Raw genomic sequence first — 27,779 nt, 5'->3', positions numbered from 1 at the left:
GATATATACTGAATTCACCTTGCTATGGAAAGAACAGTCTTCTGATTCTTCATCTAAGGAAGGCAGAAGAGACATCATTCCTCTTTTTTTCAACTACAAAAATACACAAAAGAGACAGCCCAATTATTCATGAGAAGAACAGTAAAAGCATCTTCTCTTCTGCCTGTAAACCAAAAGACAGTTACCATTTGGAGTCCACTTTTGGAGAAGCACTGAACATCTGCCACCCCACATTAAGGTAATTGAAAGCTGCAGGTACTAAGCACCTCTGAAAATTGGGACTTTTCTCTATACTGTAATTGTAATGTTTCAACAGCACAGCTATAATTGGAACAAAATTCATTTTGCTCCATGAAAACAATTTACTGAAAACCCCAGAACAACTGATTAATCAACAAATCTATACATTGAGCATTTTTCTGTTGATTGCTTGATGCAAACTTCATGTTGGATCTGCTCATGCTAAAAAATAACCAGAGGCACACCTCTCTCCCGCCTTCTCCTAGACATGCATCGTACTCGGTCTTTCTGGGACGGTTTGGAAGCACAAGGGGAGGAGAAGTAGTACTGATTCACAGCTGCAGGGGTGCTAGGGGTGCTCCTCTCCTACATGCCACTTCTCCTGGAGGAAGAAGGGTTATTTACCTTCCCTCTTTGGCTCTGAGTTAAGGGATCACAGTGTGGTGCTCCACTTACCTTCTGACCAGGAACATCAGTCCCAATCAAGTCACTTCGCGCTAATACAGAGGCTATGGGTTCATCTCCTGATTCAGGCACTTCTTGCTGTAAGCACTGATGAAGCTCAGACATTGAATTCTTCATCCCAGTAAGAATATCTTCCTTTCTTTGGCACAGCTTTATGATTTCTTCTTTTACAGCTTCCATTTCTCCCTAAGGAGCAACAACACCTGTAAGCATCCATTCTTCTTACTTAACGAAACAGTAATGTAACAGATGGTACCAGTGATGCATCTTACTGGGACTGGGGCTATTTCCCCTTTTTCCTTTTTCAGGGCCTTGGGACAGTTCCCCATTGTCACTGCAGGAGATGTCCAGATAGACGCAAAACAGTAGCAACAGATTCAGCTCAGGACAGCACTTGCCACCTGTAATGCAGAAGCTGGTAGTCTGGAAGGAAATGTGAAAGGCTGGATAACTAATTCTAACTAGGTCCTGTATAGCCATGGGAATACCAGTTCCTTCAGGACAGAGGGAATGCAGCTGGGTTACATTACTCTGTGTGTCAGAGCAGTTGATGCTACTTCCAACTACCTTCTTTGGAAAGGTGACACAAAACACTTGGGATAGCCTTGATGAGGGCAAAGACAGCAATAAGGCTAGCTCAGGGCTGAGTCATCTTTGCTGAAGCTGGCCTAAAAGAAGGAAACACAAACCACCATTTGGTGGGTTTAGTGACAAAACTATCCCATGTCTTTGAATGTGATATTGGGAGCAATGGTCCCTAACAAAGTACAAGGAAAATATTTAATGTTCTGCAGGGATTAAACAATAATGCAAGTAACTCTGCACTAACAAAGGGGGAAATAAATCTGTCTTGGTCTCCTCCCTGGCCATGACTATTGCTCTAGCTGATATTCTCCCCTTAAGAGCTTTCTGCCAGCGCCTTTCCTTACCACCCAGTCTCCAGGCGAGCACAGAAAGCACAACAAACAGACTAAGGGCAAGGAACAAAATGCCTCACTCCATTATTGAAAGTGCTAAAGCTCTTTGAAGCATCGTTGCTTGCTCAGAAAACTGAAAAGGGGCTAAATATCCTTTTGCACTCTGGGCTCAGTCCATCAGAGCAAGATTTGATGCTAGGCTTCAAATGATTCCACACCATGCTCTATCGTAGTGTGAATAATGCTATGCAAGTAATAATCTGTGACAGATGAAACCAGTAAGATGGCTAGTTCTGTCTTGACTACAGCTTCTTTGATAATAATGCTAGTGTGGCTGCATGATGGGGAAGGTGGAGGCAGGAACTCCAGCAAATTTTCAAAGGATGTAGGAACTCTGCTCAGAGAAGAATGTTTTTCCTTTTGTACACTCAAAAACACAAGGTAAAATCTTCCAAAGGTAGCGGAAAGAAAAAGTCATTGAAATGAAGAAACAGCTATACATGATAATTTGGTGTATTTTTATCAATGTCCACTAAAACCAGTATTTCTATTTGTTTCATTGCAGGAGGAGACTTTACAGCATACATTTACCAGCTACTGCTTTGCAAACTTAACTAGCCAAAAACCTCCCCAAACCCCAAATCTTTACTAACATCACTTCTTCCTCTGAAGCCCCTCAATAAGATGGGCAATTCCATTGCCTACTTCTATTCATGAAATGTTACAATTGTGAAACAGATTTTCTTCTAAAACAAGAGCTATTAAACATAAAGTCCTACACTCAAAGACAAAAACAAGTAAGAATTAGGAAATGAGTCATGCTTAGTACTAGCATCAAGCCTCCAACCACCTGAAAGCAGAGCAGCTATGTACTTAGGAGCCTACCAAGTGATTATAGTTATTAGGCAAGTACAATGTATGTGTAGTAACTTTACTGTGACTGACTGCAAAAAGCTGAGCATTTCAGAGTTGCTTTAGAAATAGTTATTACTCTTAATTAGTCACTTCCTGACTTCTGCAGTGCTGTCCTTAAAACACATCTTATTTTTGCATTAAGTAATCAATTCATCCATTAAAGAAAGCATCTGACTGCAGGGAGAAAAGCAACACATCTTTATCAGTTGATGACAACAGTCTGGTGGTGAGGATGAGGAAAGCAGTCTAAAGAATCTAACCCTAACCAGAATCACCAAAAGTACCATTGCATGGTCAATGATCAGAAAAGGGCTCGGTTCCCTCCTTATGCACTATCCCAAGGTGCTACCTCAGCAACCTTAGCAGGATGCTGAGCACAGGGAAGCTATCAGTGCTGCATATTGTTTCCTGAAAACAACACTCTAAATTTTTCTTAGAAGTTGATATAGATACAAATGACACATCAAAATCAGTAAGGAGTATCTTATGAAAGGTATATCCAACTTGCAAACTAATATTAATACCTCTTGGTGTACGTCAACTTACGTATGCGTAGTCACACTATGGCATTCAGTTGCCTGCCTGACTGCAGCGCAGAGGGGAAGCACACTGCTATTTCTCAGTGCTCTGCATCATCATTAATGTTAGTCAGGACAAGTAGCAGACATGAGAGAAATCAATGAAACCCACCTCTGGACAATGCGTCTTCTGAGCCAGTGGTTGATCTTCATGTGATATTTCAACCAAGTGGTTCTTTAAGAGTTGTTTCAACTTTTCAATTTCTTGCTCACATTCTTCTGTTTTCTTTACAGCTTCCTGTGAAATAGTAATCCTCACCAATAATTTTGAATTAAGTAGTACAGAAATAACCTAGTCAGTACTGGAACAAACTTGTACTGAAGCCTCCTTTGCATCTGTAGCTACATGTAAAAGAAACTCTGTTCTGCTAACTTTGCATAACCCTATCCTCACTAAGTTTTTTTGTTCACTTGCTAAAGACAAATAGAGAGCTCTGTCCATAAGACGAAGTGTGGTAGGGTATTCTGCCTAGCAGCACATCTTTGCTTACTCCAGAGTAGAGCTATGAATTTGGCTATAAAATGCAAATGGAGCATATTTAATCACATTCACAACAACTTAGAACAGGTTGGGAAAAAAAAAAAGAAATTACAGGGTTTCATATCGAGTTAGAAAGCCTACCTGGTTTTTATTGGTGCTCAGGTCTTTATTGGCTGTTCAAAACTGATCAGCCTTACACTCATCAAAAATGAACTGTGCTGTACTCCTGGCAGACACTGCGGCTCAGAGGATAAACCAACCACAGTATCTGACAATTTGAATACTTCCTATAAAAACAAATATTCCCACTTTGTGCAAGCTTCCTCTTCTTACATCGCTTATAGAAAAACATATTATATGTTATAAACAGCCAATTTCACTTTTACTCATTTGACAGTGACAGCAAAATCTCATCAACCCCCATGCTTCACTGTTCATGCAGAAATCGGCAATGTCCCCCCACACATTGCTCATGTTTGTGAGCCACAGCCTGTCACGACATCTCAGGTAATTAAGAAAATGTCACATCTACAAATCAGAATATTTTATGAAAACATTTAATTTGCAAAACATTTGGTGGCTCTGTGTTTTCCGATTCATGGGCTGAGAACCAAAGAGCATCTAAGGACCATTCCTCAGGTGTCTGCAAAAGGCAACGAAGAAGGTGCAGCCTATTGTCAACAGGCTTGAACTTTGCTGGCAGCAGCACCTGAACAGCCTGACAGGTTGAAAAGACTCTCTGCAAAGCGCACACAGACTCTGCCTTTCGGAGCAAAGACACTCTCCTGCTATAACAGTAACAGTGCCACTTCTTCAGTCACTTCTTCACAGTAGCACTCCCTCTCAATAAAACATGAACTAATAAGGTTCTAAATGATTTCTTTTAACTACTTACAGGAAGTAAAAATTAAAAAAAAAAAAAAAGTAAAAAGGAAGAAAAAAGTATTTTCCCTACTCGAAAAAAAAAAGCCAAATTGGAGAGGAAGATATTTAATTATGACCTATAATCTTAATGCCATAGCTAAAGAATCAGAGAAGGAAAAAAAAAGAATAGGTCTTCTGCTCAGATTTAATAAGACACTAAAAATCCTTCTAAAAGAAAGATTCTCTTACCTATACCTTCACTTCCACATAAATCGGACTGTTCAGTAATAGCTAAAATGCATACTATCTCAAATTTCCTTGACTAACTAAAGAGTATGAATATTTTGTACACAAACTCCAATGTCTTCTGTCACAGACCAATATGTGAATATAGCCACTTGCCTGAAGAGAACTCATCTGTTCCCTGCCTTCCACTGAGGGGAAAAAAAATCTTATTTTATCCTTTTCCTAATATAAATAAATGTTACTATATATGTGGGACTGATTATCTTCCTAGAAGTGTTGTTTCTCTTTTGAGTTATTTCCTGCTTAACATTTGCTCTTTACTTTTCCTATTGTGGTAACACTAGAAGACCTACCCATGGAAAAGGCCCACCGGCCTGTAGTGTACATGCAGGCAGGCGTTGTATTCATTACGGAAGAGCTTACTGAAAATGAGCACAGTAAATCATCAAATATGCAAATACTGCCACTGTCTTCCACAGAAAACCAGTAGAAGCAGCTTTGGCTTCCAGCTCCCCTTCCTGATGACGTTACTTAGGTAGTGATGGGTGTGGTACTCGATAGGCCACAACAAAAAACAGAGGGCAACATTCAACACCTAAGTCACCTAAAATCCTGCCCCAAAGCATTTACACTACCTATTATAGGTTTTGTTTCTGTTACACGTTTTCAGGTGTTAGACTGCAACTTAATTACACAAAAGTTACTAGTGCAATATCCTAGTGCATCACAGACAGCAAGATGAGCAAACACATCCAAACACTACAATTTCAGAACTAATCCTCAGGGAAAAAAAATAACTATGTATATATTTGTACAGGAAGCTTGCCTCCTATTTGCTTTCCTCTCTATCAGGATACTTACTGCCTTTCTAACGCAGCACTCAAAATGCCATCCTTTAACAGATTTATCCTTTGTTATGTCTTAGCTGGTGCTAGACTTGTATTGTAGTACTGCTGCTTTCAACCTATTCAACAGGACTGGAAAATCTTTTTTTTTTTTGCACAGTTTGATATCCTAGCTGCCAAGAATTGCAATTTTTCCAATCTGTTTTCTCACAAAGAAACTTCACTCAGCTACAGATTGTTGGATGCCTATAAGATAAAGGTAAATGCTGAGTAAAAATGGTTACAGCTGTTTCAAAAAGGAGAAAAAGCTAAACCTTGACCTAATGCTCCACATAAACCAGTTAGAAGTCTCATGCTAACACTTTATAATGGCAAAGCACCCTATTTCTGATGGTTTTAAAACGTTTTGAAAATTCTCAAGTATTTAATCTGAAAAAGCTAAATTTTACCACATCTATTTTTCAGACATAAGAAATTGGATGGACTAAAAAAAAAATTGTAGGGATCATACGGATCTCACATAGTCATTCCTTTACTCATGTAGCATGCTTGAGATTTTCTTTTGGTGGGGTGCTCTTAATTTCACAAACTGAAAATCAAAGACTGAGATTAACATTTTACCTTCAACTTGTGTCAGCCTGGCCTCCAAAATACCCAGTAAGAAGTTACATGTTCTACAGCACTCTGCTTTACTCTAATAGCTTTGGAAAACGAAAGCACCAAAGATATTGTATAATTTTTCTAGGTGCTGCTATCATCCTGCCAAGAAATGGATGGGTCACATGAGAATTTTCATACCTCAGCTGATGCGAGAACATGCGTAACTGAACTCCAGATTGCCTCCAAGTGTTTCTACCCTAGGCAATGGAGCATGACACAGATATTCCTGAATTAAAACCTTCCTGAGCTGGTACAACCACATTGCTCAGTGAAGTGCTGCAGAGATACTACTTCAGGTTTGAAGCCAGCATAGCTATTTCATAACTCATACCGCCCATGAGTTAACGCTTACTGACCCCACCGGCACTGCCTTCCCCTACAGCCATGTGTCACAACGATCCTGCTGTATCACTTCTGTTTCCAAACCTGGTCTGGCCAACAGCATCTCCAAGCCCCTGTCACACGTTCACTTATGCAGACACATCCTTGCATGGGACCTTCTGAGGGCAGGAGATGGCCTGCCTCAAAACAATGAATTAACCAAGCAACAGCGGTAGAAAATGGTCACTTTCATGGCTCACTGATTTGGGAAGATCACCTTTAGTAAAAGACTTTCTGCTATTAATCATTAGCAATTTCTGTCCTTAGATAGATTGATAGACAGATTAGGTTGCCAACAAAGAACTTCCATGTTCAAGGTAAGTTTAAGGACTTGAACGTTGCATATCACACTGGACTTCACTCATCAGTTGTGCAAACCTGGGTCATAAGACACTTCAGTCTTCATTTCTTCTACAATATGCTAAAACGCGTGGTGTCAGCTGTGACTGAATTGGAAAACTGAAATTAATTTCAGGACTATCCAGTGTGACTAGTATCAAATTGCCCAGGAAAAAAGCAGTACAAAAAAAATCCCCGAACCATTACATAGAAGACATAGTGTGTGTATATGCCTGTGAAAACAATATTGTCTAGTGAACAAAATTATTACAAAATAAAGTTGGTTTAGGTGACAGTAAAAAAAAAAAAAAAAAAAAAAAATCAATTACCTCCAGTAGGTCATTTTGTTCCTTAGTAATTTTTTCTAATTTCTTCAATTCTCTCAACAGTTGTCTTGCTCTTTGGAAGGCTGAGAAAGGTTGTATTTTCACCCCTGGTAGCTGAAGTGCTTCTTCATAGGACTGTATACGAACAATGGTCTTCCGCATGGGACCAATATGGCCAAGTATAACCTATTAGGATACAGAATATATGATGGATGTGATACTGAGTTGGAAAAATCAACACTGAAAATTTATCCTGCTGTCATGATCTGTAAGGGTTCTCTTTGGCAAGTTTCCCATTTAAGATGGAAGAATATGTTTCTCGGAACAAATAAGTGAAAATCCATGGTGAGGCTGTCTAAACCAAGAGGAAGATATAACTTACATTTACAATTCTGCTTTTTCTGCATATACATACATAAAGTTTCCACAGTGACAAAAAAAGGGTCACATTCAGATTAGTTACTATTTACTAAGCATATCATTTCAAAGTAGCACATCTTTGGCAGTGAAGACAGTTAAAAAACTGGTGCAAACCCTTTGGTGTCACTCTAGCCGAATGTTTTTTCTGTTTTGTGATGCAAACCAGCCATGAAATGTCCTATGTTAAGGCTAGCCATTTTATGACGGTCCTATAAACAGTCTTATCAACATCGCTGAAATGATTAACCAGGATGGAAGCCTCTGAAGATGGCTTTCCTGTCAAAGACAACACCCCAAGCGGATGCACCATTCACAATCACCTTTATCAGTTTTGGATGAACAGAAATGTGCAGGTTTATACCACAATACACGTTTTATGGAAGACTCAGTGATCAACTTAGGAAAGACAGAATGATAATACGAACTCACAACTTCTTGGTTCTCCTAAAGAAATACGAAATCCTACTGAGACCTCATTCAGCTGGGAACTTCGGAAGAAAAAAAATACAAATACAAACCACCTCTGAGCCTTTTAATTACTATTTTTTTTGTTAAATTCCCTCTCAAGAAGATTTCATTTTAACAGGCCTCAACTGGAATAGAGATGCTTATTCTTTCATTCGTAAGCAGCCTGTATCAGGATTTTTTTGTTATTAGCGTACTAACCAGGCTTCAATATAAAGTAAGGAAGTCGGGTCAGCATTTTTTTCCAGAAGAAATATTACTTTAGTTTTTCCATATAATGCAGCCATTGCAAAATAGTTCTCTGGATAACAAAGCTATGAGAGGTATGGTGACATTTTAATCCCCTGAAGCTGAACCCATGCTTTTTTTGCATTTCAGCCAGCTAACAATGTGGACTGCATGTGGTATAAAAGATACCATAATGCTTTTCTTTACTTAGCTCAAGCAGAGAAAGGAAAACCATCTGGCCAAGGTATCTTTGCAGTGAAGTCCCTGCATGATGAAATAGTTTTATGGTAAGTCACTCCAGCCTAGGTGTCCAGAAACATCTGCTCAATTTTGCCTCCATTTTTTGAAAAATAGGGCCTGATTTTCAGACTTTCAGATTACCTACTGTTTGATGCTAAGTACAGTGATAGGTATCAAGTGTCTCTGAAAGTCAGGCCATAAACTTTCCAAAAACAAAGACACTCAAATGTGGCAGGTATGTCTGACAACGTGTGCTTAAGTTACATACTCGAGTTCTCTATGGGCATATTCTCAATAGTGCTTTAATTGCACACATTTTGTTCAAACCATGACTGTGCTTCTCAAAGGGATCTCCCAACTGTTTCACCTTAGGGTTTACATTGAGCAATTGTCTTGGACCATGCAAACTGGATTCCTTTCAAATGAAACTAAAGCAGAAGATACTCCCCAGAAGAGCTTCTGGAGACACCCAGCCACTAATGGATGTCCATTTTATTGGATCAGTCCAAAGCCCCCAAGACACATACAACACAGATTATCAGGTCCTTTGCACCAACTGTTGTGTTCCTCTTGGATTGCATTACTTGATACTGAAGAATCATGCAGCTGAAACCATGACTGAAATAATACTTTCAATGTTTGACCCAAGAGTTAGAATTTGTGTGATACTCACATTTCAAAGTCATATACTAAAAACTTGTTCGTGGTAGTTTGCAGTCACAAAACAGCCTTATGCTTGTGAAAGCATATTTATGCTAACTTATGCATAAATATATAGGGGAAAAAGCCTATATAGGAGTTTTCACAGACCTGTCCATGTTTAAGCTGGTCTTTAGGAGACAATTCTAATAGCTCTTCTGATGACAGGATTGTCTTCATTTCGGCAATGTCCTTCTCAAACACTTTCACATGAGATTCAATGGCATCCAGTTCCTGGATTTTGGGAACAAAGAGAATATTTGTTGATAGTACAAATACCAAAGCCAGCTTGCATTGCTGCCTTTCATTTAAATTTAAATAGAAATACTGAAAAACAAGTGTAGCATATGCAGAGTATGTTAACGGACGCTACCAATCAAAAGGCTAGTTATTATAAATTATGTATCATCATAGCTTCTGGAGAAATTAAGTATCTAGGGTCACCTGGTCCATCTTAAACTTTGAATACAGAATTGAAATATCCTTGGAAAGTCAGATTATAAATTACCAGTAGTGATAAGACACTTTTCCAGTGGTGATTGTTATCAGCATAGGAAACTGGTCTAATTACACTGTTGCAGCTTCCTGTGTGAAGTCTTATGGCAGATGGAAAATGGATCCACATACCGTATAGCTGCTTGTGAACTCTCATGGAGACAGAGTCAGAGAATAAATTCGTTTGGAAAGGACCTTGGGAAGTCTCTGGTGCCTGTCAGAGCAGGTTGTTTGGAGCCTGATCCTGCTGAGATTTGGGTATCTCCTGGGATGAGGATTTTAACTGCCCTTTGAGCCCTCCCTTCAAGCAATCTCACTGCAAAAAAAAAATCCTTCCTAATACGTAGATGGAATTTCCTTTGTTATAATTTGGGTCTGTTACTGTTCATCTTTTCTCTGCACACCCCAAGAAGAGTCTGGCTCTGTCTTGTCTGTAGGCTCCCATTATACAGCAGTAGACGGCAGCAATACCTGCCTCCTTCACTCCCGAGCTGTCTCTTCTCCAGGCGGAACTGACCCAGGTTTCCCAGCCTTTCCTCCAACATCCTGTGCTACAGGCCCCTGACCGCCTTGGTGGCCTTCCAGGACTCGCTCCAGGTATGTCTATGTCTTACACTGGGAAACCTAAGTACAGCACCCACGTATGATCTCACGGGTGCCAAAAAGAAAGATTGCTCCTATGCACCTCCTGGCTACACTCTTCCTCATGCAGCCCAGGATGCTGTTGGCATTCTTGCGGCAAGACTTGTGTCCACCAGGACCACCAGCCCTTTTGGTGAAGCTGCTTTCCAGCTGTTTGGCCCCCAGTCTATATTGCTATTTGCCTGTATTGTTCCCTCCTGGGTGCAGGACTTTGCATTTGCCTCTGTTGAACTTCAGGAGGTTTCTCTGTCAGCCCATTTTTCCAGCCTGTCCAGGTGCCTCTGAATAGGAGCCCTACCCTCCAGCAAGATAAGCCCTTTTCATTTGCCAGTCAACAAGCCCTGAATTTCTCCTCCTAAACAAGGAGTTTCATCAATACTCCTGAAGGTAACAGCTTAATTAGATACCAAACACCTTCTAATGGTTTGCTTCCAAACAATTTGTTTCCTCACTTGGCACATCTACTAAAACCAGCACACGTTTTGTCTATGCAGGCAATAGCAGCTGTATTTCACAACATATGATGAAGCTCCAATAAAAGGCACTTAAGGATCACCCAAACTTACATCAGCCACATGCTGGATCTGTGGAAGAATCTCTGCTATCTCATGATGTAAAGTTGCTACTTGATCATCTATTTCATTTAGTTGTTGCATTACACTGTCTGTTTCAAAGACTGGTGTTAGCTCCTCCAGCTCCAAGTAAACACTGTGTAGAAGATTTTGCTTTTGCTCCAAGTCTTCCAAAGCCATCTGGAGACAAAATAAGAGCTTAGTTTGATCTACCAATGGTGAACGTAAACTTTTCACAGAGGTTAAGACCAGAAGGAATCAGTTTGAATTTCCTGTATGTCATTGACCATTGCATATATTCCCAAAAGCTTAGTTCAGACTAAAATATTTCACCCCTAAAGGAACCAAACTGCAGGCAGAAAACTGAGAGACTGATGCCATGATTTTAAGGGAATCAATTAGATAAAATAAGTCTACATGAGTATGACAAAAGGCATGAAGAGGAAGACTTCAAACTTAGAGAGAGGTCCCACCCCCCCAAAAAAAAGAGAAGTATGAGATCCTGGAGAAGATTCCTCTCCAGTTCCTGTGCCATGGTCAGGCTGACCCCAAGTGCATGAACAAGACATGTCAGCCAGACACCTGAAAAGAGTTTTCTGCCCAACACCCTGCAGACAGCAGATGTAACAAAATGCTCCAGAAAATATCTGTCCAGTTGTGCATGATGGAAAGATTCTTCCCATCTCCTGCAGCTAACTGGATGAGCTTTTGCATTAATTACAGTGAATGTCTTAACGAAGAACAGTGAGGATAGCAAGAAATGCATGTGATCCTCTGAAGGAAAGGACTGAACGCATGTCTCTAATGCAAGCCTTGGGTGCATTTCCAAACGCACTAGTTTCCCAACACAGGAGACAATACGCTTTTGTCACAAAAACATTCACAGATTTTAGAAATCACAGTCTCCTCATTGTGGCTACAAGCTCTGTAACAAATCAGTCCAGAACAGCCAGCTACTTCTTGTAAGAAATTCTTATTAGTTTTAATACGAGGAGCAGGCATATAGAAAACTCAAATTTCAAATATGAAATTGCCAGAAATCCTCTTGGCACTTGCCTGGCCCTAATCTTTCTGGTAATATTACAAACATTTGATTCTTAAAATTACCAGTCAGAATTACCTTCAAGATACAGTGAGAACTGCCTTCCAAATCACAATTCACTTCAAAGCTTCCATCTAACACAGACACCAAAATACCACTTTACCCTTTTTGGATCACATACACACAATACAGAAAGAACCATACATGTTCAGGCAGTATAAACTGATTATAGCCACACAATAGGGTAACAGAAGACAATCGCACATTTTTGGAAGATAGATGTACTCCTGTTCAGCACTATCATGCGCTAGGTATGTCCAATACTGAAAAGTATCTATCTATATTTTATGAGTGTCAACTGTACCTATTTTTCACTTAAAGGACTTATTGAAAACAGTAAATTATTTATGTCAATAAGATTTAAGAATGCAAAATTGTGTCCATACAGAGCAACCAGTTCTAACAAGACCATATATCTGCATTAACACTTACTTGAAGGTCATCAGTATGTTTGCGTAAGCTTTTTGCAGAGTCATTTTGAGCATCTGCTCTTAGCAAGGAGTTGGTGTTTTCTATCCAAACTTTCACATTCTTCAAGAGTTCATCATATTCTTCCATCTTGTTGGCAGCCTAGGAAACGACAGGATTTTACAAAAAAGAACAAATGCATTTCAATTCACTGTATAGAATAAACACATCCACAGACAAGAATAAAAGAAACCGGATGCATTTTCATCAAGGTCAGTTCGATTAGTACGCTGAAATACAGATCACAATTTTTCTGAAACAGTTTCATGACTTCAGACTGCCTCCTCTAACCAAAGGTAATTTTGGGGCTTATGTGTTCACATTTCACAGGAGCATTGTTGCAATCTATATGGCAATGTTACTTTAATAGGTAGCCCATTAGCAGAGTCACAGAGAATCACCTCATCACCCATCCAGGGGCATGAATTCCCCACACTAACCCCCATCAACCATGGTGCAGAGCCGGTCCTTTGGGGTAGCAGCTGGAGGTGACATTTGCCACTCCAGAAACTCTTAGCTACACTAAACCAACACAACTACAGCAGGTTTTGACTCTTTATTCATTCAAGAGCCTTTGAGGATGTTTTATGCAAAGCCTTCATTTTGCTTTTTGTAAGATGTGATTTTTTTTAAACTTTTACATTTGCTTCTACCTTGTTTAAAATGGCAGTTCTGCGCTCGGCGAGTTGCGAGACCTGTTGGTACTGCTGAAGGGGGGTCACTAAGATATCCATCAACTCCTGTGCGTGGCAGGAGTCCTGCTCTACTATATCATGTACTTCTGCATCCAGTTCATTGAGTTTGTAATGCCAAAGGTCCAGCAGATCCCAGATTTGCTGCATGTGGAGAGAGGGGAAATGAAATATAAGGTCAGGCTCAAAGGTAGCAGCAGTGTTATTTGTTCTTCATGTGGGGCACGTGGAATTGCAAAGATTTCAGAACTGATATGACAAGAACAGAACACTCTGCCTCTACTGGTTGAAAAAAAACACGTATTCTCCTGTGAGAAAGAATTGGTAATATTCACCAGGTAAATGCTTGCTTGTACTTCTCCTTTTACAGACTTAAAATGAATGGAGGCCACTTTTCACTCCTGCTACACCAACCTCTGTAGAAACAACCAAAAATCTTTTAGCACCCACGAATTTTTTTTGGCAAGATTACCTTCTGAACTTCTTTGGCTTTTGCAATGTTTTCACTCTTCTGCTGTAACATCTTTTCAATAGCTTGAAGGCCATTATTAATAGTTTCTGCTTTTCTCTTCAGCACATACTGAGGAGAGCTCTGCAAGATTTCAAAGCTAACCTGTCAGAGTAAAAGGAAAACGATACGAGAGATTACAAAGATCTGCTTGTTTCTGTGCACCACCTCACCAAAAATACTCAAGTTCTTTTTATGTTTCTCTTGACAAGTCACTTAAAGACACAGGAATGGAATCACACTTGCAGGGAGAAGCATTACCGTGAGCAGGTTCAATGTTTACATGTTGTTCAATAATTTCCTCTCACTTAAAAATGACTGGTCAAGAAAGGCAATCCCTGAAGAAACAAACAATAAGACGCTTCAGCTCCCTGGGCGCTTCACTGCAGCTGCCCCTGTTCTAAGCTGTAACAGAGGCTAATCATACTGCACTGTGGAAAGCGTGACATTTAGATTCATGCTGCAAGAAACCTAGCGTGTCACCTTTATGTCTCAGCGGACAGCTACTACTTCCATGTAAGAAATAAGGGAATATGAAAGTGCATCAATACATAGTGAATTTCTAAATATAGATTTAGAGACTTATTACTAAAATAAAAGGCTTTGAGCCCCATAAAGTATGTGGAACTTAATTATACACTACAGAACTCCATAGAAATGAAAAATCGGTACACTGGAGGGCCTGGTTTTCTATGTAAACACAAAAACTCTCAAGTAAACTGAAGTTGAGTAATTGCCTGAGCACAGAACCGCGTGACACAGTAAGGTACCAGGTTACTACAGACTAGATGAAGTGCAGGGACTGAGAAAGTGCTTGCACTTAGCCCAAAGTGACATCTTGTCTTACTAAACCCTGCTAGCTATTAGGGTCAGCCAAACACCAGGAAATCGTTAAATCATGTTAAATTCTTTGTGTCCTGCAGCCCTAGGATTTATGGGGCATATGCATATTGCACAGCTTTATGCTGCATTGATGCAAAAGATTTCTAATTTGGTAGTTATTCTGGTTTGAAGCTCCTTATACTGAAACACTTTATCCTTTTGGTGGGAAGAGGAATTAAGATCATTACTTAGTTAATAAATTATTTATCCATTTTTATTAACATTATTTATTATTTATAGATTCCAACATGTAGTGTCAGACCAATATAATAACACCCATAGTAAGGTCTTGTATTGATAAAACTGCATTAATCAAAATAAATATTTAGCAAAAAGTACTACAGTGCTCCTCTCAAATACTCATGCTTATACAAAAAAAGGTATGAAGTCCAGCCTGTACTTAGTGCCTAAGACTCCTTGTAAAAAAGAACTCAGACTGTAATCACTAAACTCTACCATTACTATTATCCTGGAGTATACGAAACATGAAAAATTATTGGTGTTTGTAAAGCTGGTTTCCAAAATAGAAGAGAATCATGTATGAACGATGTGACACAGTTGGAAATGAGAAAGCAGCCCAAGCACAGACTTCACATCTTTACTCAGAAAAAACGCTGCATCAGAAAAAACGCTGCATCTCTCAATGCTCTGGTCACTGGTAGGGTAAGACATCTTACTGGGATAAATTTATAATATTTTTCACATGAAGTGCATGGCATCAGAAGTACAATTTGTTCGCATTTTTAGGTTAGCAGATTTAGAAGAAAGCAGAATGCCATTAAAATATGACAAGCTAATTCAGCACATGGTGGGATCTCCTAGTATGCAACTAAACTGATCTCCAGTTCCACTAGGATTTATTGTGTTTCCTAAATGCACCTAAAAAAAATCCAAGACAGTTTACATTGTTTTCCACTACCTAAACCTGAAAAGCAAACATTATCTAGTTTCCAGGATCAGTTCTTTTGCTCCAACATGTAATGTGTGCATTGGGATAATCTTTTATCTCAGTAAATGAAACAGTGAAGTACAAAAAAAACCCCAAAGGATAAATACTGTTTTAATTCCCTTCTCTCTCCTGCCCCGTTGTTGGTTCTAAAAAATACGGGTTCCATTCTGAAACAGAAACTACAAAGTTAACCAAATTAAAACTAACAAGCTGTAATGAGTATGTCTCTAAATGCAACACAAAATGAATGAATAATATGATAGATACTAACAAGTAACTGGATTTCAAAATTGTTTTATTAAACTTTCAGGTTTTATCAAATTAACTGAGATTTAGCCTTTAAAATTAGCATTAAATATTATTATTTCTGAAATAAGAGAACTGAAAGATTTTTTCTTTTTAAAAGTAACATGAATAAATAACAATGATAATAATTATACCAGGCTAAAATCTGACCCCAAACTTACAGTATTACTCTATTTTCCTTTAATTTTGCTTTCAGTTAACTGTTTATACCCGCTGTAGATAGAAAACATTGCAAAAAGCCAAGGCAGTGTTATTCACTTAGTTAAATTCCCTGCCTGCTTTTAAAGGAATGCAACCATGCCCCAAGGGGTGGTATAATGAACCGTGCTGTGATACCCCACCATGTGTGCAAATTAGATAAAAAAACTCCAACTGGTTTCAAAGTCCTCTTTTAACTCACTTTTGAAAGTATGTTCTCAGCTACGCTATACAAACCTCCCATCAACTTTGAATAGTAGTTCAGTTTAACAATCAGACTGGATAGAAGACAAGATGCATATCACACCCAAGACTATTGCTAGTGGTTCTGCCATGTCCTCTTTCAACAGAAAAGAAAAATATTATATTCATAGTGCTTACTGTAAGGTTATTCTAAAAGGAGACAGTTAACATGAGGAATCTTTCCTCACACATACATTTTCATGGAGAGGAAAATGCAAATGAAAATAATCAACGTTTCAAGTTGAAATTTATAGTTACAACATTCTTCAAATATTGCTGTACTTATCTATACATTACGAAAATGTAAATATGAAAACTACATCAACAGTTACCTTGTCCTCTAGGTCTTGCAATACTTTCTTGCAGTTCTCCAGCTGTGTTTCGATCTCTGCAGGAACTATCGTATACATTTCAGAATACTTGATCCGGAGTTTCTCCATGATATCCTTTAGAGTTTGACTTTCTTTACCAATCACATTCTGAACCTCCTACAAAATTAAGAATAACTTCAGCAGTTTCATCCAGTTTTTACTGAGTGCATGTGCACGTATATACATACATACATGTAGTGGTTTATATTTCCTACCACTATTATGATGTGGAAAAGTAGTTTTTGTGATATCAAACCTAATTGACTACCGCTGCAAGCAGATTAACTTTGAGAAATACTCACTCATTTAATCAAATGATGCTTTTCAACCTGTAAGAATTAATTAAACTTGATACTACTCCATGTCAGGCAGCTGACGCACTGATGTTTATTGACAGGTATAGAGACATAAGCATTTGAAGTGCTCCTACGATTAAATGTTAACCTCTGTGCTCTCCCTTTTGTCAAAAGTGCATTTTCTCTTTGAAAGACGTTTAATAGCCACGTTCATTCCTTCATTATTGTAAACAACACAAAGGCCACAAAAAGCAACAGGTTTCAAGCTGAAGTGTCTGCTTTCAGGCAATTATGCAGAACAGCACAGCAGGCTCCTTTTGAAACAGTAGTTTTCAGTTCTGCATGAAGAATGTAGGTTTTATGAGATAAAAGAAACTTGAACAACTGTCTACAGCCTGTGGCCTAGAAATAGAATCTGATCTAAGTCCTCTTGTAGAAAGAATGAAGAAACTCATTTGTTTTGAAGGTTTTCTAGAATTTCAAGTTGGAAAGTTATGTTCCTTTGCTTTATGGTTCCTTTTCCTAATGCTCAGCTGTTTGAGAAACTCAAATGTTAACTCAAGTTATTGGGGAAAATGATCTAAAGCTCCTACCAGGCAAAGAAAGACATTAAAATTAACATATTTTTCTTTTTCGATCAGGGGTAATTATAATCCATTAACTCCTAGTCTTCACTTGGGAATCTTTTCCTCGCACAAATGCAGTGCACAGAAGAAATATGTAAGAGTCTGAGATTGATTCATTTCCTGTCATCCCATGACAACTGGGTCTGATAGTAAAAAACTTAAACCACTGAAACTGCTGTGTGCCCCACTCTACCACAGAGAAGGCTGTTGCTGTCACATGGCCCAAATAAGATTGTGCGGACATTTACAGAGTTTATAGATTCCCTGACTTGAAAGAATCAGTTGCAACATCAGTCTCCAAAGCAAAGCATGCCTCTGCAAACTGGTTTCTGTATATGCATGCATGTTCACATTTCACAGATTATTTAGCTGGAAAGCAAGATGCCTGTCAAGACTGTCCCAATTTTTTTCCTAGGGGACTAGATGATATCACTTCTCATTTGCATATTCATCTATGTTGGTGAGTTAAAACTTTGCCACCTGACTAACCTAGATTTGTCCTCTGAAAGTAAAATACACATTTCCAGTCAATAAATGCAATGGAGCCCCAAATAATGCTGTAGATTTTATAGAAACTAGGTCTTCTTTGGAAGTAGGGATGAAACTGCCCTACAGATTTTGGCTTACTGGTGTTTGCATTAGGTAAAATTAAGGAACCCTTTCAATCCTTTCAGCTGAATCTTCTGAGGAGCAACAGGCCTGCTGAGACATACTGCTACAAAGAAATCATTTGACGTGTTGCTGCTAACATTTCTTGTGCTGATTGCTCCGATTTGAAGAAGGAACAGGAGCAAGGTCTAAACTCACCTTTGCATACTCAGAGTAGCACAGTTTGGATGCGAGGGAAAAGAGCAGGCATCAAGCACCTACAGTGGTAACATTTCCTCCTGGATACAAAGAACTCGGTAAAAGAGCACACCCAACTCTAAATTCTAATTCTAAATAATTTTCAATAAAACACAAGCCCTTTCAAACAAATCCACAAGGTTTCACCACAGCAATGCTGCCACATGAGTTTTCAGAACTTCCACAAGATGTACTTAACATTTCTCTCTCATGCTTGTATCTGCCACCATGGCCTTTGGCTTCTGTACTTTTTTCTGTAGTTTTCCTAGCCCTTTCCCAGCTCCAAGCATCCACCTTCTAAATAAAATACATGGTGGGGACCCCCAACTAGTTTTTACACTCAGCAGAGAGCCCAAATTTGTAATAGACCTTAGTAGGCTAGAATAAATAAAGTTCCATACTTAAAAGATGACTCAATTAAATATAATTAAAAATAAATATTTGATCAAGATTTAAAAATTAAGATAGTAATATAAACAACAATAAGACTAAATTGAAACAAATATAATTAAAATAATAAATAAATAAACCCACATTCAGGAGGTGCTAGGAATAATACCATTTCATAAAGTCAAGAAGAAGGATAACAAGAATATATGGAAACGATAGAAATGGAGACTGGGTTGCTGCAGAGTGCTGGTTTCTGCTGGTGGAGACTGTGGTCTTGATCACTATTCAATTTCTAAAAAGCATTTACCAGCTTAATCACCTGATGTGTGACATCAAATCCAGAGCATCTGAGGCAGCCCTGGCTGGGTACACACGGGGGAAGAGGCACAGGATGTACACTAAGCAGTCCTTCCTAAAAGGCATGCCACTGGCTGCAAAACTCTGCAACCTGGAAAGACTTCTATGACTGCTCACTGGACAACGTAGAGGGAGAGGAATGCAAACCAAGAACATGGCAGGGCCAGTCGTATTCTGCAGAGCCAGATTCATTCTCTTAAAGTCAATGTGCGTATGCATATACTTTGTCACTAATTTCATCTGGAGCAAGTTTAAGCCCCAGTGTAAAAGAGACCATATTCCAAACGTCCCCACACAATAACAGAGCTGTTACCAACCTCCAGCTGTCCTGCCCTTCCAGTAGCATCTTGTAATAACACAGATGAAGCATTCTGTAACGCATTAGTCACAGCACTTATTTCTTCAGTGATCTTGTTCCTCTCTTGAATCTCAGCTTGTACAGAATCCTTATGGTCTTGAGTCTTTTCATACAACCTATGAAAGATTTCCAGCAAGAACATATTAAGTGTTAGACTCCTACACTAAGTAGGAGTAATCAAAGAGCATGCTTAATACAAATGTTTTTGTTATATATATAGAACCACATTTGTCTCTATTATCACATTTTCTGTAACTAATTCACTGAGTTTCTGTCCTTTATTGTCTCAATTTCTTCAAAAATGAGTCTTCAGATATTGCTAAACGAATTATGTTTGGTAGACCAAATCAGATAGCATGCATACTTAAACAGCAAACAGAGCTGAGGTTCTCAGAATCTGAAAATGCTGGCAGAGCAGAAGATGTTCACAAAGATTTCCAGGTCAAAAAGCAGGCATGGGGAAGGGCAAGTACAATCACAGATTTGCAAAAAGTATTTGAGACAAATTTTAAACAGTAGCACTCAGTAAAACAAAAGTTTCATTGTTGCAAAAAGCACAAGGTCTGATTTTCATAAGAGTGGAAGATCCAAACATCTCCTTAAAGTTCACAAGAGCTTGGATCCTCCAAAATCAACCATCATCCCTTCTGATTGCTTCTAAATTTGAACAAAAATTGCAGCCTACACACGATATGGCCAGGCTTGGGTTTTCTCCCTAACTACTTACTATCTCCCATTGCCCATGCTGGAGACAGCAAATGGGTTAAATGGAGCGTTGGTCTGACACAGTAGGGCATTCACTATCATTTTAAGTGCACTACAGCTTTCATATATTCTTTAATACACAATAAAACACTGTGCTTATAAGTAGTCCTGTGTCATATCTTCAACAGAAATCTAAACCACTTACTTTTTACAGCGATCCTGCATTGCCTTTATCTCACATAAGGTGGGAAGGGCAGCTTCTGCCTCAGTATTTTCAGATGTATTCAGGATGTTTCTTATTCGGTGAAGAAGCAAGAGTAAGAGGAGCTGTTGCTGGTTGATGTTTTCCTCAAATGAGTTCACGGAATCTAGTAATTCTACCAGTTCCTCTCTGGTGGCCTTTTCTTTCTCTTTAAGACTTTCTGGCTGTTCTTCCTGGAGCTTATCAAGAATTATTGTTTCTCGTTCCAGCTAAGTAAACAGCACGTCAAAGCATGAGATAAAGTGCTTTTTTATTCTGTCACCTTAAGTTACATTATTCATTTACTCATATGCATGACTACATACTGGGAATTACATAGCCAGAGAACTTGAACCTCTGACGTGTGCCAGAACATTTGAGTTTGCTTTAACAAAGCACATAACCACACACAGAGTTGTTCTGGGTTCAGAGAATTTGTACTATAAATATCCCCATTATTTTTGACTCTGTGTTCAAGAAGGGCTGGGGATAACTGGCCATTCTGTGGGTGGGAAATGATGTTCTGCACAGATCTCAGCCCTTTACATGCCATTTTACTGAGGGCCTCATCCCTACCACATTCCCCAAAACTTAAGTTTGTTGAGCAACTCACCTCTTCATTGATGAATTTCCATTCCTGCTTTAGTTCTTCACAGTTAATTTCCAGCCCTTTAGCAGCCTCAAGCAAATCCAGCCAATTTTCCCACAGCACTGTTACAATCCTGCCCAGTGCCCTGTCACTTCTGCATAATCTCATCAGCTCTCCAGAGATCTTCCTCAGCTTCACAAGATCATCTTCAGCCGAGTCAATGTTGGAGACTAAAATCTTATAGGAAAAATAAACAAGTAAATAAACAAAACAATACAGTCAGAAGCGCTAACGAAGCATTCAGTAACATGATTTAGAGGATCTTCTAACAAAATGGCAATCACTCCGCTGAGTTGGTTAAATACGGTTGTAATTATAGAATTCTGTTGGCTAAGACTGCAGAGAAAGATGGGGTAAATAAAACAAATAAATAAAACAAACAAAACAAACAGAAGAACAGGGTGCCCAGGCAATTAGATTGTTCTTACTTCTTTCTGGTTATTTGGAAGAGAAGAAAAATGAGAAGGAGTTACAGATATATAAAATGACATGCCTGTAATATGATGAGTACTAAAAGAAAATACAGCAAAGAGGTTGTTTATAGCAGAGGTCTGGTGGGGAGGCAGCAAGAGAGTCCTGGGTGAGGAAACTGGAAATTCTCTGATTTTCACTTCCGAGGCAAAACAACAACAATGTTAGAAATCTGATCAGTCCTGGTCCTGCAAGGCAGCAATGAGGGATCTGAACAGAAATGCAATAGTATTTTAAGCACACATTATGTTTGATTTCTACAGCAATAAGATGTACTCATTTTACAGGGCCTATTATAATCTGGTCTTTTTATAGGTATATAAATACATTCTGTGGTTTTATACATACATAAATAGAATTTAACTTCTTTCTACTACGGTATCATACAGCGTGCATAGCTGCACCACAGTTTTGCATGAGATTGTCAAGTTCTTCTGAGCCTCTTACCTTGCTTTCTTCTAAGTGCTCCAAAGCTTCTTTATAAGACATTGGTATTTGAGACAAAGACTGTCTAAGCACCTTTTCCAGTTTGTTAAGATTATCACACACCTGATCTTTGGTTTTCATGTAGTTTTCGTATTTTTCAAAATACCTGTAGGAAACAATTAATAGACCAATTAAAATTTGTTGTGGTTGCTCCTCTCTCCAACCATAATGCCCACTAGAATAAAATAAAAAAAATTTCTTCTGAACTAGTAGTCCTCACTATTTTGCAAGTTATCTTCAGTTAGCATTTGTTAAACACTTCAGGTCCAATATCTGAGAGACTTTAGAGATGCAGGTACAAATGCCCCAGAAGTAAAGAAATATAGGTATGTATATCCACATATGAGCCATGGAGCTGCTCCAAAGAATTGTATGTTTTGATCTAAGTCTCTATCTTCCTCAGACATTCCCAAAAATTAGTTCCCGATTTGTAACACACATTCTATTCATCCCTACAATGTGTGGTCTGTACAATTCCAATTTCTTATTTCTATCTTACTGTCTCTTCCCTATTATCAAAGCCTTTAAAGTCATCCTATTCTTTGATTATCAAACCAGATTTTAAGGTTATGCTCGATAGAACCAGAAGCACTGAATCATGAGCAAGTGATCTAAAAATCCCTTTCTCTCTCTCCCAAACTTTTTCTGTATATGTATCTGAAGGCCCTTCAGATCTCTTCCATACCTATATTTAAAGGAAGGAAACTATGGCCTGCGTCTTTGCTCTTTGCTTTCTCTAGCCATCAGAATAGACTACGGAAGACGTGTGTCAGGGTCGCTCTGAAAACTATTCTAAACTGCAGCAGCGCTGAACTACAGACTGTGGAAATGTGCTTTCTTCTGATTCTGGCACCCTATGACCCTCAGCTGAGCCCCATACATACTTTTTGGAATATAACAAAAATCATTGCATTGTAAATTAGTAGCAATATGCTTATTGTCTGGTAATGTTCCTTCCATCACAATCACATCTGGGAACAGTAGAAATGCCTACAGTTCCTTCTGCTGAATTATCTGGTTCTATCAGAGCAGAAACAACACTGCATTTATTATCAGTCAAATTTCTCATAATAAGGAGCATGATCTAGGAAGATATCTTAAACCTACCTCTGTTTATCAGCTTCCTTTCTTTGAGCCTTCTCCCTTAATGCCAAACTCTTATTGACTAGTTCTGTTAAAGCATTTTCCAGACATGTTTTGTCTTCTGGTTTCACTAGGTTTTTCAGCTTGGAGCACAGGTTTTCTATGTTAGCCTTTGCCGAGTTGAACTCCTCTTGTTTCCACTGTGGGGTCTGACAGACCTCTGAGCCACCGAGCTCTGCTGCGGCAGACTGGACTTGAGCTTCATAGTCCTCAAGGAACCTGGCAGCCGTCTGAACAGCGTTGGTGTAAAGCTCAACAGTCTTACATGCCTCCTCCAGAGCACTCTGAAAATGTTAAAAAGCAAGGAAAAATCAAGAAAGACTGCTGTGCTCCTCTGGATCACCCAATGGTCTTCTCAGAATTTCATACCTGGCTGTCTTTGAGAGCAATGCTCCTAGAATTGCCCTGAAGAGGTGAGGGAGGACACATGGCAAATGCACTTTGCTGCCTAGGTAGTCACAGAGCAGTGCTGTAACCCATGGATTGATTGCCCTCAACCATAGGAACAGGGGTTATGAGGGTACTGCTAACACTGGAAAAGTACAGAGATCAGGATGGCAGGACACAAGAGCCATAACATGCCTTATAGACATGGCAGTATATGTCCTGTTCAGACAAGAAAAGCTCACATGTTGATGATGTATTCTGCTTCAGGGATTACTTCCACTATGCCTTGCCAAACCACTTCCCGCAAAACCTTCTTCTGGTATGTATTTATACACTGAATGATGCTTGACTTTGCCAGCTCTTGGATTCCCCCAGGGCAGAGAAACTTTGGCATTGTGCTTCCCACACAATACCCAAGCAGTGAAGATGAAGCACAGCAAACCAGGAACTCTGGTAGCAGGACCATAAAAGTCCATCAGGGATGCTGAGCCTATTAGCTACTACCTCCTATTTCCTCATTTGTATCCCTTGATCTCTTGGGCAGTCAGGGCACAGGTCTTCTTGACCAGCACACAGCTCCAGAACTTCTCTGCTATGAAGGTTACCACTCTTCTGGTTTCCAACACAAATTTATTCACTAACTTTTTTTATTAATATTTGTTACATTATTCCTTCTATTAACACTGCCCTTTAGCTTAAGCAGTCCTTTTCCATCCATTAAGTCTACCTCCAGCCTAATTACATTTCTCAGCCAGATTTCCCGCTTGCCCTCAGCTTACCAAGTTGAGCAAATTCTGTTTTATTAACTGCCTTCAACATTCCTCATCCCTCTAACACATCTGTTTCAGTTTGAGTGGACCTTTCCTGACAAAGGCATCAAAAATCAGGTCAATTCTCCAGCAAAGCCTTAGCAATGCCTTACATACTTGTGTTAAAGCATTGGATCTTGGTTGCCTTTCCTTTGCTCACCCTTCCTGAGGCCTGATCACATTGGTTTGATCTGTGCTTTACTGCCCTTGATCATTCCCAACTAGTAAGCCTTTTCTCTATAGTTGAAACAAGGAACTTCCGTTTTTTTCATCATTGTCACAACTGCTCTAGGACAATTGCACCAAGCCTCTCTTCAGCTCAATACTTCATCACAAACTTTTCTTTCCTCCCCTTTACCTTTCTTTTATTGTTTTAATCCCCAGTCCTTGATTATATCAAGCTTGATATAATCCTTACTGCTTGATTATAATAAAATTGAAAATGACTAATTTCTTTGTATTCTTAGGTTCTTATCATGATTGCCATCATATCCACCAATGCAGAGATGATGATGGGCCAATTCAATTATTACAATAAAAGGAGGATGTAAGTCATGAAAATATAAATGCCACAGTCACAGACAACTAATCTAATTATTGGGAAAAGACATATGGCCATGCCTTACTTTTATTAAATATACTTACAACACGGGCAGCAATGTCTATCTTCAGCTGTATTTCATGATCTTGAAGTGTCTGTAATTTTGTTTCTATATCAGCAGCAAGAGATTTTTCTTCTTGGTTTTCCCTCTCTTTTTCCATTTTACATTTAATAGCAGAAAACTTTGCTTGCATCATATTCTGAATTGCTTCCCATCGTATCTTTTCATACTGCATTATTTTTATGTCTAACAGAAGCGGCTGCTGGAGCTCTAATTGAATATGCTTTATGATGTGGAATGTATGTTCTACTTCCTTCTGGAAATCTTCCTTGTTTACACACTCGAGATCAGAGACCAAGTTTTGAAGAAACTGATTCAATTCCTCAACATCTTTCTCCAAGCTCTTTATTTCTTTCCTCTTAGAGTCTTTGAACAGTGTACCAAAGACCTCATTTTTGTTTATTTGATTTGCTACCTCCTGGATTAAGTGCAAGATTTGTTGAACTGTCTGAAACAGAATCTGTGCAGATAGAAGACTCTGAGAAGGAGAACTAGAGCTATCATTTAGGAAGTTAGCTTCTTTTCTTACTGTGGAAGTCACAGCCTGGATTTCATTTAGCAATGCTAGAACCTTATCGCATTCCCTAACAACATTATCAAAGCGTATTATCTTCCCTTTAATTTTATTTTTAATTTTAAAGAAATTGGTTTGCAATTCATCCAGCTGCAGTGAGTCCCACTTTAGACCTACACATTCAAAGATTTCTTTGTATTTCATTATTTGTGACAAATTGGACTGAAAAGCTAACACTTTTTCTTTAAGTGCTTTGCATTTATCCTTCACTTCCTGCTTGGCACCTAATAATTCATCGTCTTCCAGATGCATTTCACTATACTGTAGATCATGAAGATCTTGCTGCAATGAAGTTATTCCTCCAGCAAACTCTCTGCAGACAGCTATCTTTTTTTCTACTTCATGAAGTTTACTCTGAATTTGCCTCTGTGTCTTCCTTGCTCTGTTCTTCAGACTTCTTAATTGATCAGTCAAAAACAGTTGTTCAGACAGGCTGAGTTCCCCAGCTGTGATCTGACTCTCTTTACAGTGGGATGAGATAAGCCCTTCTATTTCCTGTACGTCCTTTAAAATCTCCTTTAAAATGGCTTGTTGATTGATTAATTCTGCCCATGTGCTGGTTTGGTTCATGTCGGGCCTGGCAAGCATCTCAGCATTTCGAAGCTGACAGTGAACTTTCTCTATTTCTGCAATAAGTCTTTGCCTCTCCTCCAGCTGGAGCTCTAGCTGCTGTAATCTTTGAGCTGATTTTAAAACAAGAGCCTTGTATGAATTCTGCAATGTTTGTAAAAGGAAGGTCATATCAGAGATCTCCTCTGGCTTCAAGTTGGAAATGATGTGCTGGAGCCCATAATCCAGTGACACAATCACAGGCTCTCTGCTTAGAATGTCTGTGTTCATAAGCTGACAACTTCTGATCTGTGATTTAACATCACTGGGGAAAAGTGCTGCTTTCTGATCAAGAGAGGACAGTGAATCGTTGACCCATGAAATATTTTCTTTCAGCCTCTTCACCATTTCGTGTTTCATGAGAGCAGGACCAGTGATCTGAACATCCTCTCGAGGAGTTTGCTGTGCTGATAACGCTTCCAATTTGCTCTGCAAATCATGTATAGAGTTCTCCAAAGCTACCTTCTCTTGATCACTCCAAATTCTTTTCATCTGCAGTTCAATCCTTCTTTTTAATAGAGAAAGACCATGTTTAATGTCCTGTAGCTCTGTGGTCCAAAGTACAGGGTATTTGGCTTCTCCTGCAGCTGAGGAATATAACTCTGCTTGTAAACACTGTTCTTCTATCAGTCTCTGAATGTCCTGTGCTTTATTCATAAGCAGGTTAAATTCATCGATTTCTGCCACCACTTGATCGTATTTCTTTTGCACTGTTTGTTCCATGTGTTGCCACCATTGCTCCAGTTGCCTCATTTGGCTTTCAGTTAACACTTTATCCATGCATGTTAAATGCTCAGATAAACTTTCTTGCTGAGTTTTCAACTGGTTTAAGACATCTTTTTCTTTTTGTAAGGACTCTATGCATGCCTTAATTTTCTCCAGAAGAACTGTGTTGTTCATAGGACCCCTGCCAAAAATATGAGTAGCATTAAAAAAAAATTCCTCCCAAAACATAAACTAGATATGTTTTTTTTAAAAAAAGAATTTCACTGTTTAGAAAATGATTCACTCACTTTATTCACTTAATCACATGTATCTCAATGTTTTCTCACAAATTTCCTAACCACTGTTGCAGTACCATTATTTTTTGCTTCTCTGTACAGCATTAGTTATTTCTAGGTATCACTGCAGTAAAGGTATATTCTAATGTATAGTCTCTAAAATTCCAGTATATACTAGTATAGAATGTGTAACTTCCTACAGGAATATAGCCTCATTTTAAAGTTACAATAAATAAAATTTTAAAAATTGAGTGTTAAGTCATCTCTAAGTAGATTAACAACATTTTATGGTAATACCTGATCTATAAGGAAGATAGAACTTAGTTATACTAAGGAAAGCTTCAAAAATTCCCATTCATTCAACATTAATCTGGAGGAGTTTATCTATTCATCTTTTATTTCCAGGGGTATTTTGAAATTCCCACCTAAAAT

At 38.8% G+C, this 27,779-nt stretch overlaps 1 protein-coding gene across 1 annotated transcript in view; it reads right to left on the bottom strand.

The window, feature by feature from the left end:
- The window catches only part of SYNE2 (spectrin repeat containing nuclear envelope protein 2), a 209,083-nt gene that overhangs the window by 93,722 nt on the left and 87,582 nt on the right, over positions 1 to 27,779 (bottom strand). The window contains exons 49-64 of the mRNA XM_086462965.1: positions 25,147 to 27,253; positions 23,270 to 23,589; positions 22,124 to 22,268; positions 21,170 to 21,382; positions 20,521 to 20,786; positions 19,570 to 19,726; positions 16,699 to 16,854; positions 13,753 to 13,893; positions 13,242 to 13,424; positions 12,553 to 12,690; positions 11,013 to 11,198; positions 9,421 to 9,543; positions 7,261 to 7,443; positions 3,228 to 3,353; positions 697 to 891; positions 19 to 93 (exon numbers count right to left, since the gene is read on the bottom strand). Coding sequence (XP_086319091.1) covers positions 19 to 93; positions 697 to 891; positions 3,228 to 3,353; positions 7,261 to 7,443; positions 9,421 to 9,543; positions 11,013 to 11,198; positions 12,553 to 12,690; positions 13,242 to 13,424; positions 13,753 to 13,893; positions 16,699 to 16,854; positions 19,570 to 19,726; positions 20,521 to 20,786; positions 21,170 to 21,382; positions 22,124 to 22,268; positions 23,270 to 23,589; positions 25,147 to 27,253 — 4,714 coding nt within the window. The remainder of the gene's footprint in view (positions 1 to 18; positions 94 to 696; positions 892 to 3,227; positions 3,354 to 7,260; positions 7,444 to 9,420; positions 9,544 to 11,012; positions 11,199 to 12,552; positions 12,691 to 13,241; positions 13,425 to 13,752; positions 13,894 to 16,698; positions 16,855 to 19,569; positions 19,727 to 20,520; positions 20,787 to 21,169; positions 21,383 to 22,123; positions 22,269 to 23,269; positions 23,590 to 25,146; positions 27,254 to 27,779) is intronic.

Source organism: Leptosomus discolor, chromosome 3 (genome assembly GCF_034619465.1).
Source record: "Leptosomus discolor isolate bLepDis1 chromosome 3, bLepDis1.hap2, whole genome shotgun sequence".
NCBI classification, from domain to species: Eukaryota; Metazoa; Chordata; class Aves; order Leptosomiformes; family Leptosomidae; genus Leptosomus; species Leptosomus discolor.
This window is presented reverse-complemented; position numbering and strand designations above follow the sequence as displayed.